At 35.2% G+C, this 18,644-nt stretch overlaps 1 protein-coding gene across 1 annotated transcript in view; it reads right to left on the bottom strand.

The window, feature by feature from the left end:
* LOC139132801 (neurofilament heavy polypeptide-like) overlaps positions 1-18,644 on the bottom strand; it is a 47,758-nt gene that overhangs the window by 17,988 nt on the left and 11,126 nt on the right. Inside the window, exon 2 of the mRNA XM_070699061.1 lies at positions 1,181-1,520. Coding sequence (XP_070555162.1) covers positions 1,181-1,520 — 340 coding nt within the window. The remainder of the gene's footprint in view (positions 1-1,180; positions 1,521-18,644) is intronic.

Below are 18,644 nucleotides of genomic sequence, written 5' to 3'. Positions count from 1 at the left end.
CAAGCCCTCACATTCGCTCGCACTTCGATTGTGAGAGCCCTCACTTCAAGCCCTCACATTTGCTCGCACTTCGATTGTGAGAGCCCTCACTTCAAGCCCTCACATTCGCTCGCACTTTGATTGTGCTGGCCCTCACTTTGGCCCCGCACTTGTCGATTTCCGGCACCCTTACATACCTCTGTATGGCCTTCGTGTTTATGAAACAGTCTATGTTTATGGTATGCCAATAATGTTTGTTTGAGAAACGCTTTGGTTGATTTTCACGGAGCGGTCTACCTTGCTGTTGCCAGTTGTCACTCAAGCGCCATTATGAATTTTCGATGAGTTAGGGTCTTTTATACCCCGCACGGGGTTTAAAGCCCCAATAGCTGCAAATTTTAAGCATTATTTTCATGATTTTATTTTCAAACCAAAGTTGATTCATGTAAATGTGCTAACTGGAAGACGTGTATAGAAGTATCACTGCTCACTGATTTGGCCCATGCCTTCACCTTTTAACAGGTGGAAATAATAAATGGGTGCCACACTCATAAAATGGCGCCCTCATGGAAAAGTACAAAAAACAGCATATCTTGCACATACACATCATGATCGTACCAGAAATAAGCATAATGCCATTGACTTGAATGCACAACACACGATGGCCAAGATTTTGTTGTTTTAATCTTTATTTTCTCCGTCATATGATTAGTTTTTGGTGGGAAATCTAAAATTATGTTAAAATGTTTGAATTTATACACCACTTTCGACACTTATGACAGTGTTATACACGTTTTCAGTCTTTAATAGGTCTTATTAAAAGAAAACTCTTGGAAAACTGAGGATATTTTGAGATTGGTTTATTACACATTCACAGCTATTGGGACTTAAGACATGGTTTACGTCCATATAGTTTGTGTCACCATCTTTGCTAAATGTCAAAAGTAAGTACTAAATCACTTTCGTTGTGAGACTAGCATCTACTTGGAAATCAGCAATGAACCATTGAGTGAACATTCCTTCCTAAAGGAGAACAATGAGATGACATTGATGACTGAATCTAAAAGACTGAAATCAACTTTTTTGAAAAAAATGAATGTTATCTAATTATCTGACCAAAGAGTGAATAATTTTTATTGGTAAACAATGGGATGGTACATAGGTCTGTAAAGTCTGAGTATAATTAGAAAACAAAACCTACCTTCATCTTCAAGAGTCGGTTCTGCCTCGGTAGAATCCTGTTTGACTTTCAGTGGTGATTTTGGTGCTTGTTTCTGAGTTGCAGTGGATGACACAGCTTGTTGCTGACCTGTCTGTTGTTGGATTTCTTTCATCACTTTTTTCTTCTTTCCGGTACTCTCCTCATCAAGGCTTTTCTTCTTGTCTTTGCTGAGTTGTTTCTTATCCTTGGGAGAAGATTGTGGTGAAGATTCTTCCCTCTTCTCATTATTCCGGGATGTTGGTGATGGAGATGGTTTTCTCTTGGCATTATCTTCAGAGCTGATGTCACCATTTGTCAGTGGTTTTTGATCTTTCTCCCTCTGTTGACCAAAATGGGAAAAGAGCACAGATATCAGCAAATTTCAAAGCATTTTTAAATGTGCATAAAGCATTTGAAAATGGAAATCTAAGTTGGATGTAGTATTTGGTTTGTACATAAAGCATTTGAACATGAAAATCTAAGTTGGATGTAGTATTTGGTACGTCTACAATATCACACAACAAGTCTATAGCCTTGCCTACAACATGCCACATCTAGTCTGTCGTCTCGTCTCCAATAACACACATCAAGTATACTCTTGATATACACAATGTATAATCAATCAGTACATGGATAATTGCCTATACATCAAGTAGACATATATCATGTACTGGGTTGGTAACTAAGTGATTATAAAATTCAATGTTTATATGTGCCTTGTCTGGCAGATCCTACTTTCATAACATTTCAGCATCATTCACTCTTCCACTGATTTATACATGTAGCTCAAGAATAACTCAAAATTTGCACAAAGCACAAACGAGGGGGTACCGTATCGGGGGTACCTACATGTTCAATGTTAATACATATGGACATACTGTGACCAGACTTTCTGCAAACTGTTCACAAATATCAAACGACTCATGGCATAACAGATTCATAGAAAACATATTGTTTAAAAATGTTGTGACCTCAATATGCATTTATTGCTACACCACAAAAACATTTGTCAAACCTACATACATAACAACCTTTGAACCAAAATAACCTTTGACCCACAGAACTTGCTGGATGAATTGTAGATATAATATGAAACATATGGTTCATCACAATGAATGGTTATCAATATAAAACCAAAATTATTATGTATACTGAATAATTATTTGTCATTTTTATGAATCATATGTCTTTGCATGATGTTCTAGAATTGCTATGGCAATACTTCAATCATATTTACATTGTAAATATGTGACATTTTGGGCACAAAAATGACTTCACTGAACACCTATCTTAGCCTTACATTAATACACAACAATTTATCCTCTGAAGGATGGCACATTTCTTAATACAGTATAAGAACATTTATCACTGGTCCTGGATTAGTTAGGATAATCATAAATTTATGGCAATGTTTGGCTTATAGCATGTTTGGAAACCTATTTCAATGCTGTAATTAAATATGGCCTGTACAATACTGTACTATAAATAATATGGTGTAGATTGAAATCAAAATCATGAAACTGTTCAGTGTTTTTTTAATCAAGTTTGTAAAATATGCCATATCAAGTTTGTAAAATATGCCATGATCCTTACATTATTCCTATGAATGATATCTCAAAAGATGAAAACACATTCAGAAGCTTGTAGTATTAAATCATTAACCCTGAAACTTTGCTCTGCAGTTATAGATAGAGGAATTACTACAACAATAGTCTGTGTAATATCACAGGTTTATTTTTAAAAGGACATGTGTTGATGATCCGCTTTGCAGTCACATCAGTGTCTGACAACTGCCATGCTAATTTCAGAAGATCACCGTGATGTGAAGTCTCCATGGTGACAGAGAACAGGTGGGTGGTTTTTTTAAACATTCAATCCTTGCTTAATACAGGATATTCATTGATTGTGAAACTGCCTCCCATGAAATAAAAACTGTTAAAGTGAGTGTGTGCCGCTACTCAGGTCACTCAGCTCTACATATGTATAAATTATCTGAAGTACATGTATATATGTGTAAGTTTCAATTCAATCTGAAGTCAAGCTATTCTGTTAAAGCAAGATTTTAGTCTGAACATGTGAAAAGAAAACATTTCAAAATTCGAAAAAATTACTTAAGTATTTATTATGACTAAAGCGTTTTCAATATTGACCAAATCAAAGCCGTACATAATGAGAAGTAGGTGACACAAATATGCTATGTTACCTCAATGCCCTAGGGTTGTACTTTATGTGGAGGTTCCAGATCACTGATTTGTTTCATTTTAACATCAACTGTTATAAAAATGTCTGAACTATTACATTGAAGCTACATAAGCAATAAAGTTGAGTAAGTATAATTTTGATATTAAAAATTTTTCTCACATAACCTGTCACATGAACACGTATCTTTCTCAATATTCAAAGCTATGTAAAATTTTGTCTGTTGACAGAATCACCATGATAATGAAATGGAATGATTTTTTTATTTGCTTTTTTATCACATACCGGAACATCTTCATGATTTATCCATTAAAACTAGGTCATAACCTAAAATATAGTTACTGTCTGATATAAAGAGTGTGAAATATTACACAATGTGGTTTAAGTTTATACCTAGTCTGCCATACTACCCACTTCATGCTCAGGTGCATGTAGATGCAAGTACAGTAGTATATAGATACAGAGATAAATGTAGATGATAGACACCATGTTACTACTTTATTGGACCATTCTGTCTGTCAGCTGGGCTGACCAATGCTACCATAATTTCTCCCATAAAAATCTAACAAACATCTAGGACAAATGCATGTACATGTATCTCTATTTGGTCCCAGTACAAAGCAACCATTGTTGATATGATGCCAACAAGCTTGGTATCAGTTTTTTATTGATTATCATCAAATGATAAGTTAATGTACCGGTAATGTAGCTAACCAGGCAATGACATGCATTCTTTTGAGTCAGTTTCCACCCCACAACGTCAAAATCTGCTAAAATTAAAGATAATACTCCTCGCTGTTGCCTAAAAGAGGCCAGCATGAGGTTTCAAATCACAATCAATAATTTTTAAAAAGTCCAATGTCAATTTTGTTATAGTGACACATTTCAACATCTCAGCATATTTTTATAAATTCCAAAAAAAAGCAGCAAGCTGAATCAAAATGGATTATCCAAGTTTTGATCACTCACCAAGGCAAAGACTCACTCTCAGACTGGGAATATTACAGTTATTATAATTCTCCATATTCATATCACATCAGGGAGAGGAATAATATGTTTCATTTTCGCAAGGTAACAAAGTCTGTCATTTGTATTATTACAATAATTAATGTGTTTGCTTCCTTCAAAATATGAATACCAATCTAGGTGTCCAGCAGACAACTGTAACACACACAGTTGTGATATACACTTTCAATGTACGGTACTGTAAAAGTCTGTGAAAATCACCAAGTTGATGAGGAGTGGAGAGTCTCACTATGTCATGTCAGGCCAAGTCTGTGAAAATTATGCTTTTGTGGGTCATCAGATGTTACAATTCTGTCAGGATACATGGGATTACTGGTTTAAATCAACTTGACAAGATGAACTTAGCAGGAAGATTTAGAAGGGTATAAATAGTGTATGACAGGTTTTCATGTCTCATCTGGTTTCAACTTGGAAACATCGCTCCAAGGACATTGAAAGGTCTTATGCTTGGTTACCTTGGCAACCGTTTCATGCAACAGTGATTGCTGTGAAATCAGCACTTGGACTATACATGTATGTCTGCAATTCCATTTAACACTTGGAACAATGGCAAAAGCATAGCAATCATCTAAATTGTAGACGTTGAATCACCAGGTGAGAAAAATTAATATGCAAAAGAACTGTGAAGTATGATTTAAAACATAAATACAAATCAAGATATATTACATGACATTGTGTAAATTTCACTTCCAAATTTGTTGTAGCAAGTGCAAGTTTCTTTTATAATTCTTTAACGTTGATATTGCAAATACAGTCACCTCTTTTGTGGAACCTTTTCTGCAAGTTTACAACCACCATTAAAACGATTATGATCAAATCACAGGACTCTTCACAAGCATTAATAGTAAATTGCCCTCTCAGACTAATGAAACACATCGTGTGAACCTTGGTTTTATTTCTAGATGTGCCATTCCAGACAGCAATTCTAATGACCTATACTGAGGCAATATACATTATAGCCTAAACAAGAAACTGAGTGCCCGAGGGCAGTGACCATTTGACTGATGTCAGGAATTAGGCAAATGGTCACCTGTCTTGAGGATATATAGTGCTTTGTCTGGACTATGTTTTTTATTAACTGCCTCTCTTACATAGTTTTTGCTCAAAATTTTCGGGCAAAATTGCAAATGATAATCATATGCTTTATTTCCATGACAGGCAAAAATTTGTTAAAAAAAAGAAAAATTTTCATCATTGAACGATGCATTGATATATTTAAATTGCTGTCATGCAGTCTATCAATTTTTTATGCGTAATTTTCTAAAAACAAGATTCCCTATTTGAATGTGTAATTTGATTTTTTTAATTCAGAAGTCATCAGTATGAAGATGTTTTCAGGTTGCTTTACGTGGCCTGCTGCATATGTCATCAACAAGTTTCCATTGAATCCTACAGGGTGAATGATGTTCAATATATATGGCATGTATATATGCTTTTCATCATCTGAACTATGTGACCATTGACATCCTAAGAGAACATCTGCCTCAAATCCATGTACTGTGAGTGTGGCATGTTCAGTGTAAACCAAGATTACATTGTCTTTCGATTCTTACCCTGTAGCTACATGTAGGGTAAGACTATACAAAAGATGTGAATTTCCATAATGAATAGTCATCTCCCTGTGTTGGTCAATGAACAAAGAGTACACCTGTATTCAATTCAGGACTGCGTTCCTCCCCCCATTATCACCCAAACCCCCCACCCCTGGAAAAAGCATGCCACTTTACTTTGCCCATTGTGACACTGGGAAGATTCACCTGAAGATTGTAATATCTTCATGTCCTCCATGTATATTTAGTCTGGTCTGTGGTAATAAAAAATTAATGTGTTGCTGCAGTAAAATGCCAAGAAAATAATTTATTGCAGTTGAAAATTCAGTATGGAATGCAGTTAACGTAGTTAGCTGTTATTGAAATAAAACTGATGAATTATAACCAATTTTAACCAATTATAACCGATGAAAACCAATATTAAGTAAATACAGACTCCAAGGCCATCAAAATGATCAACAAAGTCACAAGTACAAAGGAATGACTTCGATAGAGTTCAAATAGCAGACAATGTTGCATTTTCACTCATTCTTCATTGGTGATTATTCAATGATTGGTGCTCTTAGCACATAGTTATATCAGTGATCATCATGTCTTGCTAGGTGATTTTACAGACTGCCACAACACTTTGCATAGACACTTTAAAGGGGCAGTTTTTTCATCAGTTTTATCCCTGGGCAGATTGATTGACTATGAACAACTTTCAAAGGAGAACAAAGGACTGAAATCACATAAACAGTCAATGTCAACAACAACTAACGTGAGAAACAGGGATTGGAGGCTGCCCCTTTAACTTTACATCTGTACAGACTAACTCATTTTTGTTGTTCCCTGATGCCACTTGCACTCTAATGCACAAAATAGAACAAGATGCTCTACAAGATGTGGCTGGGAGTTTAATTTCATAGTTAAAAGAAACACTAATAACATCATGGCTAGCCAATATTATTGAAACTCTGTACCTGTAAGCTGTGACTCATTGTGATCACAAAGGCTACTAGCTGGTTTTCTATTGACACTTCATGTCAGTCATTAGCCATGCATTCACAATGACACGGATACACAGTTCCACAGCGTACATGTAAGTACCTCCTTCATTGCAGTGTCTGATTCACAGACAGTCCTTCATTCTTCAAATGAGATAAAGCAAAAGATACCCTCAGTCACACTTCCTGCAATATTTTGAATTGATGCTTGAACTAGGTATCGGAATATTTTTTTAATTCTATTAATTATTTTGGTATCTTATTTTTAATACGTTGGAATAACATTTGTAGAATTTCATAAAAACTATACTTTTAAGTATTGAAACTATATTTTCAAGTATTGAGTAAAGGTCATTTGACCTTCTAAACCTTCAACTTTGTCCCTATTTGAATAGATAAATTTATATTAACCACACTAGTATTCTAAAAGACACAACCTATATATTTTTTGTCCACTTTCAAGTAACAACAAATATAACTTTTATAACTTTAGGTAAATACCAAACAAAAAGAATCTTTAGTGCATGCCTAAAAAACACTAACAACCTCTATTTCTGTAAATGGCAAAATGTCCAAAATGGCCTCCTGGACTTTTTCACCCAACCGACTTTATTATTTTTTAATATCAAAAATTCATCAAATCTAGCACAATGCAAAGATTTGAAAATATTCTGAATGTTTTCCGTAAGTTCTCGCATTAACTGAGCTCTGAACATGATTATTTGCATTTTGGACCGTTGACTGGCTGCTAATTTCACAAACTCTCAAAAATAATTGCTTATACAATGTATAATTGTATTTACCTTGCCTATTCTTCCAAATTTTACAATCATTTCAATATTTTAGAAAATATTTTTTTAGCCACTCTACTCACCAAGAATCGGCATTTACAATGACTCAATGTTTTGCTTTCACTTAGTCTCGGTTACCAAGACTCTCTCCGGCCACCCCCGGGAGAGAGCCCCATAGAGCAATCTGGGTAACTGAGCTACAGTAGCTTTCACTAATATCCTCCAAAATGATGAACTTGAAAATAACTTTATGGTTGACTTTTAAAGCTGACCATTTTGACATTACAAAGTCACATATGTTTCAAAAAGGTATGTGTACTCTGTGATCTACTGTACATACACAATGAGAGTACATTTTTATCTTTCAATCTATAGTATTTAACTAGAATTTATAGAATTGTACAAAACTTACAAAATCTGAATATCAATTCAAACAATATACCGGCAAATCAAGATACCATGGCGTTGAACCATTGCCCGACGCAACCCCACCCCCACCCACCTCCTTAAAAGTTGTTTTCTCTCAGTTATGACAAATTCCATATGACATATTTATTTCATTGTAGGTAAATAATATCTGATAAATAATATACAGTACAAAGCTGCATTATTAAAATTTTACAAAAAGAAGAAAACAATATCTGATGCATTAGATTAGAAAAATTTGCAAAGCATGGTAGACGTAGAGCACAGCTGATCTTGTAACTTCTTAGTAACAACAACAGTTTGTAGATTCGATACACTAATCCTTGTACAGGTAGACACAGAGCTATTGGGGATTTTCAAATACAGACATGAAATTGTCATGAATATCATGGAGATCATACATAAATAAAATAAATAATAAATAATAAAACAGAATAAATAAAAATTGTAAATCAGTAATGGAAGCTAGAATTTCATTTAATTATTTATGTTGTCATTTTTGATATGGATAGATAATTCTATCACTGATCCATACAGGTAACAGATAGGAAGCTAACCTGGAATCAGAGGTAAACTGTAAGGATACGCAACACAAGGGTATTTCAGGTCACTGACTTAAAAGGTTACATGAGTTTAGCAATATGCAGACAAGCAGCTGTTAAATCATCTGTTTTCCTATCCTATTCTGCTGCTGTAGCTACACTGTGCTCATCAAATGCTTCAGGCAAAAGCCATTCTACCCATGACTGTAATTCAAATATTATCAGCTGGTTCACAATTACCATTGATAACAATGGGTTTGGGTCAAACCATGTAGTGATGAATATGTTATGGCGTGATGTCATCCAGGCCAAAACTTGGAATAAAAGTATATAATGAGGCTTTATCCATGACACAGCCACATCTCATCAATGAATTTAACCCATGTCCAAGATTCCTGATGCACAACACAGTTCTACAAATGTTTGGGCAGGGGATATAAACCATGTATTAATTAAACAGTGGGTCTGGACTTTGACCAAAGTTGTTACAACTGCTACTATACTGTCACGTGTGATCATAGTGAGGTTGCAATTGGGGGGCGTTTTTGTGTTGAAAAGGCTTTTAGGCTGGGAGGCTATTTGGTAGGGGGCTATTGTGTTAAGAGGCGCTTGGGTTGAGGGGCTTTTTGGCTTGGAGACTATTGGGTAGGCAGGCTTGGCGGCTCTTAGGTTGGGAGGCTACTTTGGACAAGGAAACTAATTCTACTATATGGTAGTCAGGCCTGAGTTTATTAAAATCACTCTAGAGTTACATTTGTTATAATCTTTGGTACTACTGTATCTGCATGCTAAGTTGGTAATTTCAATATTGTTGTATCACATAACACTGTTCATAAGAATAATTATCCAAGTTGCCACATGTGGTAAAAGCATTTCCACTCATAAACATCTGATCCTTTATCAAAATGAGGCGGCTCAGGCCATAGTGATATGTACATCCTTATTCCTACATATTGTTCCCTGATATCCGGGATATCATTGATACCAGATACATGTAGAGGTACATGTACGGATGGAAAGGGAATCGTGTATCTGTCACAGTCAGTTCCTCCTCAATTGAACATCAACATAACCCGACAAGAGAAATGTTTTTCTAAATTCCAGTATTATTGGTATCTATTCTGTCCAAATCCACAAAGCAAATTTCTGTTGCTAAAATACCAATGAAGAAGCTGTGTCTGTTAGAATTTGTAACTGGGGAAATTTTTTTTTTCTACAAATATTAAACATGTGTTTAAACATCCACGTTTTACTGTAACTATTGGATTTAGTGTCACATGTGAGTGAAAGCATAAAAATAGAAAAATTATTACCATACATACAGTATCCAAACTTTGGTACCAGACCACATATTATAAATACCATCCATAGATCTGATGTTTCATTTAAACTCACTTCATTATAGTCTTGAAACTCTTCAACAGTAAACAAGAATTTTAGAGACTGAATCATAACAATTTAAGATTTAAATTGTATTCTATCTTCACCCTGAGGAACGTGATATACCCCTAAGTGGTAAGTACCTGACCCTTGACAATACAACACATGTACTGAGATTGATGGCCATCTGCTTAGCAACGCTGAGAGACTGTCACCTCCAGGATTACACCAATACCATAGATTCAATTTTAAGTCATTTTAGCTTGAATAGATACAACATCTTTATATCATTATCTTGGTAAGTGATATAATCTTTCATTCAGGTCACATTCTACCAAACACCAAACCAGCAACATGAAAGATTTATCAACACTGCAGGAAAGCAAGAGTAAATTTGTCTAAAATTTATGAACCGAATGATAAGGCTGCTTTTCAGATAATTCCTCAATACATGTTGTCGTGCAATCCTTACTGGTTTATCTCATTCAATTTCTTATCTGCAGTACTCTACATGTATGTATGCCTGGGTCCTATTTATCCTATTTTTCTTATCAATTTAAATCCAAGAATGCTTTCCACTCAACTGCAGCGACTACAGAAATCTTGAATTTATTTTCATTGCCTAATCTTGTCATTCAGACATTGTCGTCTCTGAAGATATCTTGTATGCTAATCTTTTGACAGTTTGCTCTGTTCATGATAATCAAACACTCACAACATGGAGCAACTAAAAGTGATTTTAACAAAATCAGCAAATCAGGAAGATACAGTGATTGAATAGATTTGTTCCAAACATTTTTGGATTTGTGTGTTTCTTTGTAAATAATGGCTACACAACACAAGAATCTTGACATACAGTGCACCGAGGAGCAGCCATCACTGTTCATGTGGACAGGTGTTGACAAGTTATGGGGCATCATTGGTGGGCCCTGGGGAGAGGATATGGGGCAATACTTTATCATCATGGCTCTGCCATCAGGTGGGCATAGAGTGGAATTTGGTTGCTGGTGGGGTTGCCAAGGTGAAAGACACAGTAACATGATGAGAAAAAGAGTTGGGAAATATTACAAAAATTGGGAAAGGGTTTCCATGAAGAATTTGTCCAGATGGGAATGGGGATTGGAGAAGTGGTTGGTCTTTAGGAGTACATTTTCAAATCATAGCAGATGGCAGTTGCCAAAAGCTTCTAATTTCCCCTTCAGCATTATATATTTACACTTAATAACAGCTCTGATTCTGAATCTTAACATTGACTGGTCGGATGATGGTAGCACCCTGACAGACACTCTGGTACAAATGATGGTATTTGTGATCCCAAGTTGATTTTGTGATGTGTTGCATGAACAAAATAATAACTCTCACTTAATTTCATCTGTATTGACTCAGCATTCAGCTAAGAAATGAATCCTATCTACTGTGAGGAAAATACCATATCTACCGTTACATGTATGAACATATTCACAGTGAAATCTGACGACTAGATATAAAAGCAATATAAAGCCTTGGTTGGAAATGTCAGTACAAGACTGCTGTAATTGATGTCATTTCATATCATGGAGTAACGCCGATAGACTGAATTGACAAATTGTTAGTCAGCCATATTTCTGTTGTACTGGTAATTCACAGAGAATCCTGACATTTACAAGATTCTCCTGAATTCATCTTGCCTGCCAGATTTTGAATCCGCAGAGCACGCGACTGGAATTAGCAAGAAACCATGCCACAGGTTGCGATGTCTAGCTGTCTGGAACCAAAAGCTATAAATAGCATCCAATGAGATACTTCACTCACAGTCAGACTGATGAGTACCTAGCGCCATTAACTGTTCAGGTGGGAAGGTGGAGCCATCAAAAATAACCTCTAATTAAGTACTGTACTTGCCTGAATGGCTGTGTGATTCACACCTGTGTATAGTCACAGCTACTGATGATCGAGCTTTTACGGAGAAAAACAGTTTGTGATAGAGAGTCTCGATCATGAGGTACGTGTAGAAGTATGGTCTTGTAGCAGCAATCTACACTGAATGTGTGCAATAAAGTGAAGAAGTCACAGCAAATGATGGTACCTTTTCAATTTTCATTAATTTTCATAATACAAGCGAGATTCAAAGTGTTTTACTTTTGGTACATGTATGCAGCCTTAATTAATAATGACTCAGATAGAATATGTGAAAAGAGGATAGCACGTTGTAGAACATTATGTCTGTGAAACATGCAGAACTCACAATGAACTTTGAAGTAGTATAAGTACTCATTGACTGCCCATTTTCTATTTGTTATCACATTCCTGATCGCATGGTTCCAGCCAGACAACGCAACCTGCGGTGACTCATAGGCTTCACCATTTGTGGTGCACTTCATACACAAAGGAAAACAGAGAGGAAGGGCATATTTACAGCCTAGCAAGTAGAATTTATAAATTCCTTGAGATCAAATTTTTTTACTCTGCCATATTGTGTCTGCCTTAGCATATTGGAAATAATATTATTAATATTGAATTTGTCCTGATTACTCACTTGTTTCAAATTAAAAATCCTATGAGTATATGTCAAGTTAGTCATATCTTGCACACCAGACATATGGTACAGTTATAGTGTTCATAGGCACATGTAAAATCCTTACTGATGGTATAACCATCATATACATATAAAGTTAGTGTACATACATGTAGGTGATGTACAGTGTGTGTAACCTGTCCAAGTACAAATTTTGTCATGTACTTAAAACATGCATGAAAGCTAAAACAGCAATTTCCTCAATTCTAGTTGACAAACTATTATCACAAGGGCAAATCATATTGCCAGTTCTACTAATGATACATACTACAAGTATCGTTTTCTTCAAACCGACAAGACTGACATTCATGTACATTGGTATCTGGACCACATTATGCAAAACTTACAATGACTTGACCTAAATGAGCCATGATTATTAGAATTTCAATTTCTCCAGATAGTGATGGTTGAAAAGGAGATTCCCCAAATCTTACATCACTTCATATTGTTTAAATGATGTTCTTCATTGTAACACAACAATTCAACATTCTGTTTACAAAGCTACTGTCAAGTTTTTAATGGACTTGTCAAATCTATGTGTACACAAATGGTAAATAAGATGCTAACTACATAAAGAACTGACAATTCTGAGACTTTACAATTATACAGAGAATTTCAACTGTTTACTTTGCAATTAATATTGGATTATATCATTTTTCCCATAAATTTCACATTGAATCAAACTTGACCTTTCACTGATCGGTATGGTATTTCAGTATTCAACCCTGAGAATAAACTGCGCAGGAATGTTTAATATCAAAGGTAAAAGCTACTTATTCTCCACCCACGTATCAAACTGTACAGAAAATGCTCCCATTTCATTAGTACTATAACGAAACTTTGAAATATCAAAGTCCAAGGTAATGAACATGCATGCATTATTAGAAAAGATGTTTTGGCCAAAAACGAGAAAAATTATCTCAAAAAATATATCTTTTTTGTACCAATATCTTGGCAATCACTACTGCTACTACTACTAAACATGGAAACCATTAAGATAGATCTAGCAGTGGTTTGCTGAATTAGCTATATTGGATGTAAGCTTAGAGGGATAGGCTTGGCATGGTACCACCTGAAATGTTCAAGACATGCACAAATGAAGCGTAGTCCATTGATTTTCAGAAGAAATCTATGTATTGATCACCTGTTTGGTATAAATAGAAACATGTCCTGATTTGTGATGCAAACAAATCTAGGTTCAACATGCCACCATTCCATCTGGAGGCAACCCGACCTTTGAGAAGATCAAATTGATTTCATCAGAGCTATTGCCTGTGTGTGCACTTGTTTCAAGCAATCAGATCGCAATCGTTCTCTAATGAGTAGAGTTCTTCTATCAAAGCCTTTTGGAAACAAAAACTATACCAATGCAATATGTATCATACATATATGTAAATGTCCAGGGGTCATATCCCATGTATGTAAAGTTCAGTAATGTTTTTTGGGCTTTATTCAATTGTGTTTTAATAAAAACCTCTTTTCAGATTTCCTGTTATGACAAAATTGTCCCAAATTTTTGTTATGAAATCATACTTCACATCACGTACTCAGACAATTTAAACCAGCCCAGTAATGGGTAAGGTGTTTGCGGTAAGTGTATTTCAGTCATTTTTGAAATGTCATTTCAAACAATGTGGCATATTGAATCCTGTAATCGTTTCAACAGGCACGTGTGGTTGTTCTGTAGGGTAACAACACCCAAAAAATCTCAAATAGCAGCAGCAACTGATCTTAATGCCAGAACCAACAATATTAATTCATTCAAAATCAGCAATTCAACAATATACATTTTTGTATCATTACATACAATATCAGAACTACTTCCAAAGTCTAGATATCACCAGGTACATGTACAGTTCAAAGGTCACAATATATCTGTGAACACTATTGTATGCTAACAAACAGCTTCATATCTTATTGACAGGTTTACATGAAGGTCTGTCAAAAGATGGCCTTGTCTGGTTATGGATGGAAGATTTTCATTACAGTTTTTTTTAAATTTTGTGGTGAGAATTTGTCCTCAGCACTACATGTACATATCACATTGTTAGCAATTTTTCAGCAATAATAACAATTATATGAGATGTGTATAATATCTGACCATATCAGAGGTTACCAACGTCTCCATCAGAACGATTGGCTGCATATTAAATGTACTTATAATGTATTTCAGAGACAGATTTCTGACTTTAAAGTCTTACAACTTAACAGCTTAAGTTTTACAACAGTTTTTTTTGGTCAACCACTTGTGGGGGTTCATTTTGAAGCTCATGGGGTTTTCACTGGCTTTCTTTGTGAAAATCAAAACTTTACATTTTCCCTCTCTGTAATAGCACAGGATGGTTGCCATTTTGAATTTTAACTGTCAATATTAAAATATTAGGTATTTATTTCTCCAGTATCAAAGTTTGCATGGTGACCCCTAACTATTGTATTTAAATTCGATGGCAAATAGCCGAATAGCTTATAGTTTCCTTTCAAAAAGTCAAGCAAAAGCTAATTTTTTTAACTTCAAAGCGCTCGCTACCTTAACTTCAAAAGGGAATAGATTATAGTTTAATTTCATAAAGTTGAGCAAAAGATCTATGTTTTTCAATTTCAAAGTGCACACAGCCTAAATATGAAGAATTTTGCAAAGATAATATTTTTGAACCAGGACTGCTGTAGACAAAATATTGAAGGCTCAGATGCCTCAAGTTTATCAGTGTTCTATGTTTTCTTGGGTATCTACATAGCCGAGATGATACTGAGTTTGTATTTTGTTTGGACATAATTTTATTAGAAGTTAATGCATTGCAATTTGTACATTCGAACTGGCCCACAATGCATCATAATTTGTACATTCTCACTGGCCCACAATGCATTGCAATTTGCACATTCTAAGTGGCCCACAATCCATTGTAATTTGTACATTCTCACTGGCCCACAATGCATTGTACATGTAATTTGTACATTCTCACTGGCCCACGATGCATTGTAATTTTTACATTCTCACTGGCCCATGATGCATTGCAATTTTTTCATTCTAAATGACCCACAATAAATTGTAATTTGTAGATTCTCACTGACCCACAATGCATTGTAATTTGTACATTCTCACTGACCCACAATGAATTGTATTTTACACACTCTCAATGGCCTACGATACATTATCAGTCCGGGTCAGCTCCAAAATTGGAGCGCTATACCATAATATTTTCCCCCTCTCATTAGCCAATCAGCGGCCAGCGCGCCATCAGTAAAAATTGGCAACCTCCACATGCGTCCTTCGTTACGTACGCCATACTGTGTCGAACTCCCGCGCCGTATTCTGTCATAATGTCGAACAGTTGTGTGGCCACTCTGTCAAAACACAATTTCAAAATCGCGTACCAGTTTTATTCTGGCTAAGACAACCAAACCCCATATATCGCTGTGATTCCTAGACTCTGGCTTGAAGTCCTGCGAAATATAAATCGTGTACCTACACAGATCGTTCAGAATACCCCATTTGTGTCGGAGATGGCAGCGATACAAATTCTACCGTATGGGGAACAGTTGTGTGGCCACTCTGTCAACACATTTTCAAAATCGCGTACCATTTTTAGTCTGCGTTTGACAACTACAAAACAGGTATCGTTCTAAAGCTCTGACATTGCTCTTCTTTCTTGCAAAATGTTATACGCGTACCTACACAAATAACCTTTATAACAGTATTTCTAATAGAGATGACGAACATCCACAAAATGATTCTCGGTACTTGAGCGAAATCGATAAACTTGGGGTAGAAATGAATCGTCAATATTTCGAATATTTGTTCACTAATCGGACTCCTTGTTGGACATGACCTTCTGCAGAACACGTGGATTATGTTGACTGTCGAAATTCGTCGAAATTCACAAGACAGGGGCTTAATAAGCGGCCCAAAACTGCCGATCACACTTGGTGGGTAATTTGTGACACAGCGTGACCCGTACTTTATTAATGATGTAATCTGGTCGATGATTGGCTGAATGCCGGAATACATTATCATAATGAGTCTCCAATTTTGGAGCTGACCCGGACTGATTATATTTTGTACACTGGAACTGGCCAATGTCGAACTCTCTGCTTGGATTTATACAATGTACTGCTCTCCAGTGATACTCACAGACAGTAAATACATGTATGCAGAAATATATTGTACATGATTCAAGAGACAACCTAAACTTGTCCATTTCTATTGAATCCAAGTAGAATACAGATAATTACAAATTCAACATAGTGATCTCCTTGAACTCTTAGTGACAATATTTAAACTACAAAATAGTCTTCCGAGAAATTAAAATATAACAGTATTACACGCCAACATTACGCAAAATGATAATTTGCCAATTCATTTAATATATGGATTGAAATTGCACTTCTTGATGATTATTCAACTATTCATATTACGTCACATACAATTACTTCTAATGGGTACTCTTTACCTTGAGTCTGAAAATAACTTCAATTATTTTGCATTATATTAATACAGTGAAAACAGCAAAATATTGAATATGATTTTCTGACAAAAACACCCACATGCTGTCCTGGAAGATTTTTAATAAAATATCAATCGCAATTTGACATTTAAAAACAATTTATTACAAAAATTCAGATACAGATGGCACCATGAAAAAATGAAAGATCACACAAAAGAAAGAGAATCAATTAAAAGTTATCTTCTGGCTATGAACTTTCAGTTTAAGCACGCCCTTCTGGTGCAATGTTTTGGCAGTATCACATTTTCAGTGCTCCCTCAGGCAAAGTTGTGAGAGAAGATAATGAATGCCGTGTTTCCCATTTCACTCCTACACAATATCATTGCAAGACAGTGAATGCAGTGACTGACAGCTTTTCAGTTTTATGTTCTGGTCCTCAGCTAGTTTCTTCTTAACAAAGCCTGTGATAATGCCAAGTTATGTTGGCGTTGAACTTTAATAATCAGCAAACTTTTTTCACTTTCAGAGCAATTCTTATTAGAAAAGATGACATGGTAATCCATTAAAACAATGTAAATTTTCAAAAAGCAGAGGATTTAAAGATTAGAATGGTAGCAATAGCTTACTTAAAGGATGAAGGGGTACATATATATGGGGTCAAAAAGCTTAATTTTGGTAAAAATAATAAAAATTAATTTAAGTAAAAAAGAATATTACGTTATGAAATTTAATATTTCATTTGAAACTAGAACTTCTTAAAAGAAACAATTTTGTTTGGCATTATCTATTCTCATTTTCTTAAATGGCAGGAATTGAAAGACTGACATTTAAAAAGCGATCAAAGTCGTAAGAAAAAGTGACACTACTCTTCAATGTAAGAACTTTATTGCCAAACAAATTTGTTTATTGTGGTATTTAAAAGATGAAATATAACAATTTCACAAACCTGAGCCGAACCCAGCCAGAAGGGAGGTAAATGTTTTTGATCAGTAATGTTGGAAATTGGAGAAAACAGAAGACAGGAAATTGACCGATTTATATTACATATATTTGCATAAATTTACACTGCATTTTCATCCAACTTACAACTGATTGTCGTGCTAGAAAGTGAACCCTACCAACATTTTAGTCTTGGATTAACAAATGACTGAAAATTGAACGAAACCTTGCATAAAAGTGATTTTTTTAAAAAATACACGGTGTTAGATGGAATGCCCCTGTATTTGGCTTAATAACGTAAGCATATCATGTTGCCCTGGTTGTTGACAATTAAAGTTTGGTCCTTTGCACAGTGAGTTGTCAACAACAAGTGTGTGTCTGGAAAAGTTAATAAACAAGCCAAATGGCAGATATTTTAGTGGCAGGCATTAAAATAAGATACTGTGGTTGTCATGTGGTTGTCATCAATTGAAATCTGTTATAAAAACATTGATCATTGAACTGCTAGTGGTCCTTAAAGCAAGGAACCAGAGACACACAATAAATTTGAACTTCAAAATCTAATACTGCTTGCTTTTTCATAAGTTCGCAAGTGTACGTAGAAAACCTACAGAGAAGTCACACTGGGA

This window comes from Ptychodera flava, chromosome 5 (assembly GCF_041260155.1).
Source record: "Ptychodera flava strain L36383 chromosome 5, AS_Pfla_20210202, whole genome shotgun sequence".
In the NCBI taxonomy this organism is placed as follows: Eukaryota; Metazoa; Hemichordata; class Enteropneusta; family Ptychoderidae; genus Ptychodera; species Ptychodera flava.
Note: the sequence above shows the minus strand (reverse complement) of the source record. Positions and strands in the feature narration are given on the sequence as shown.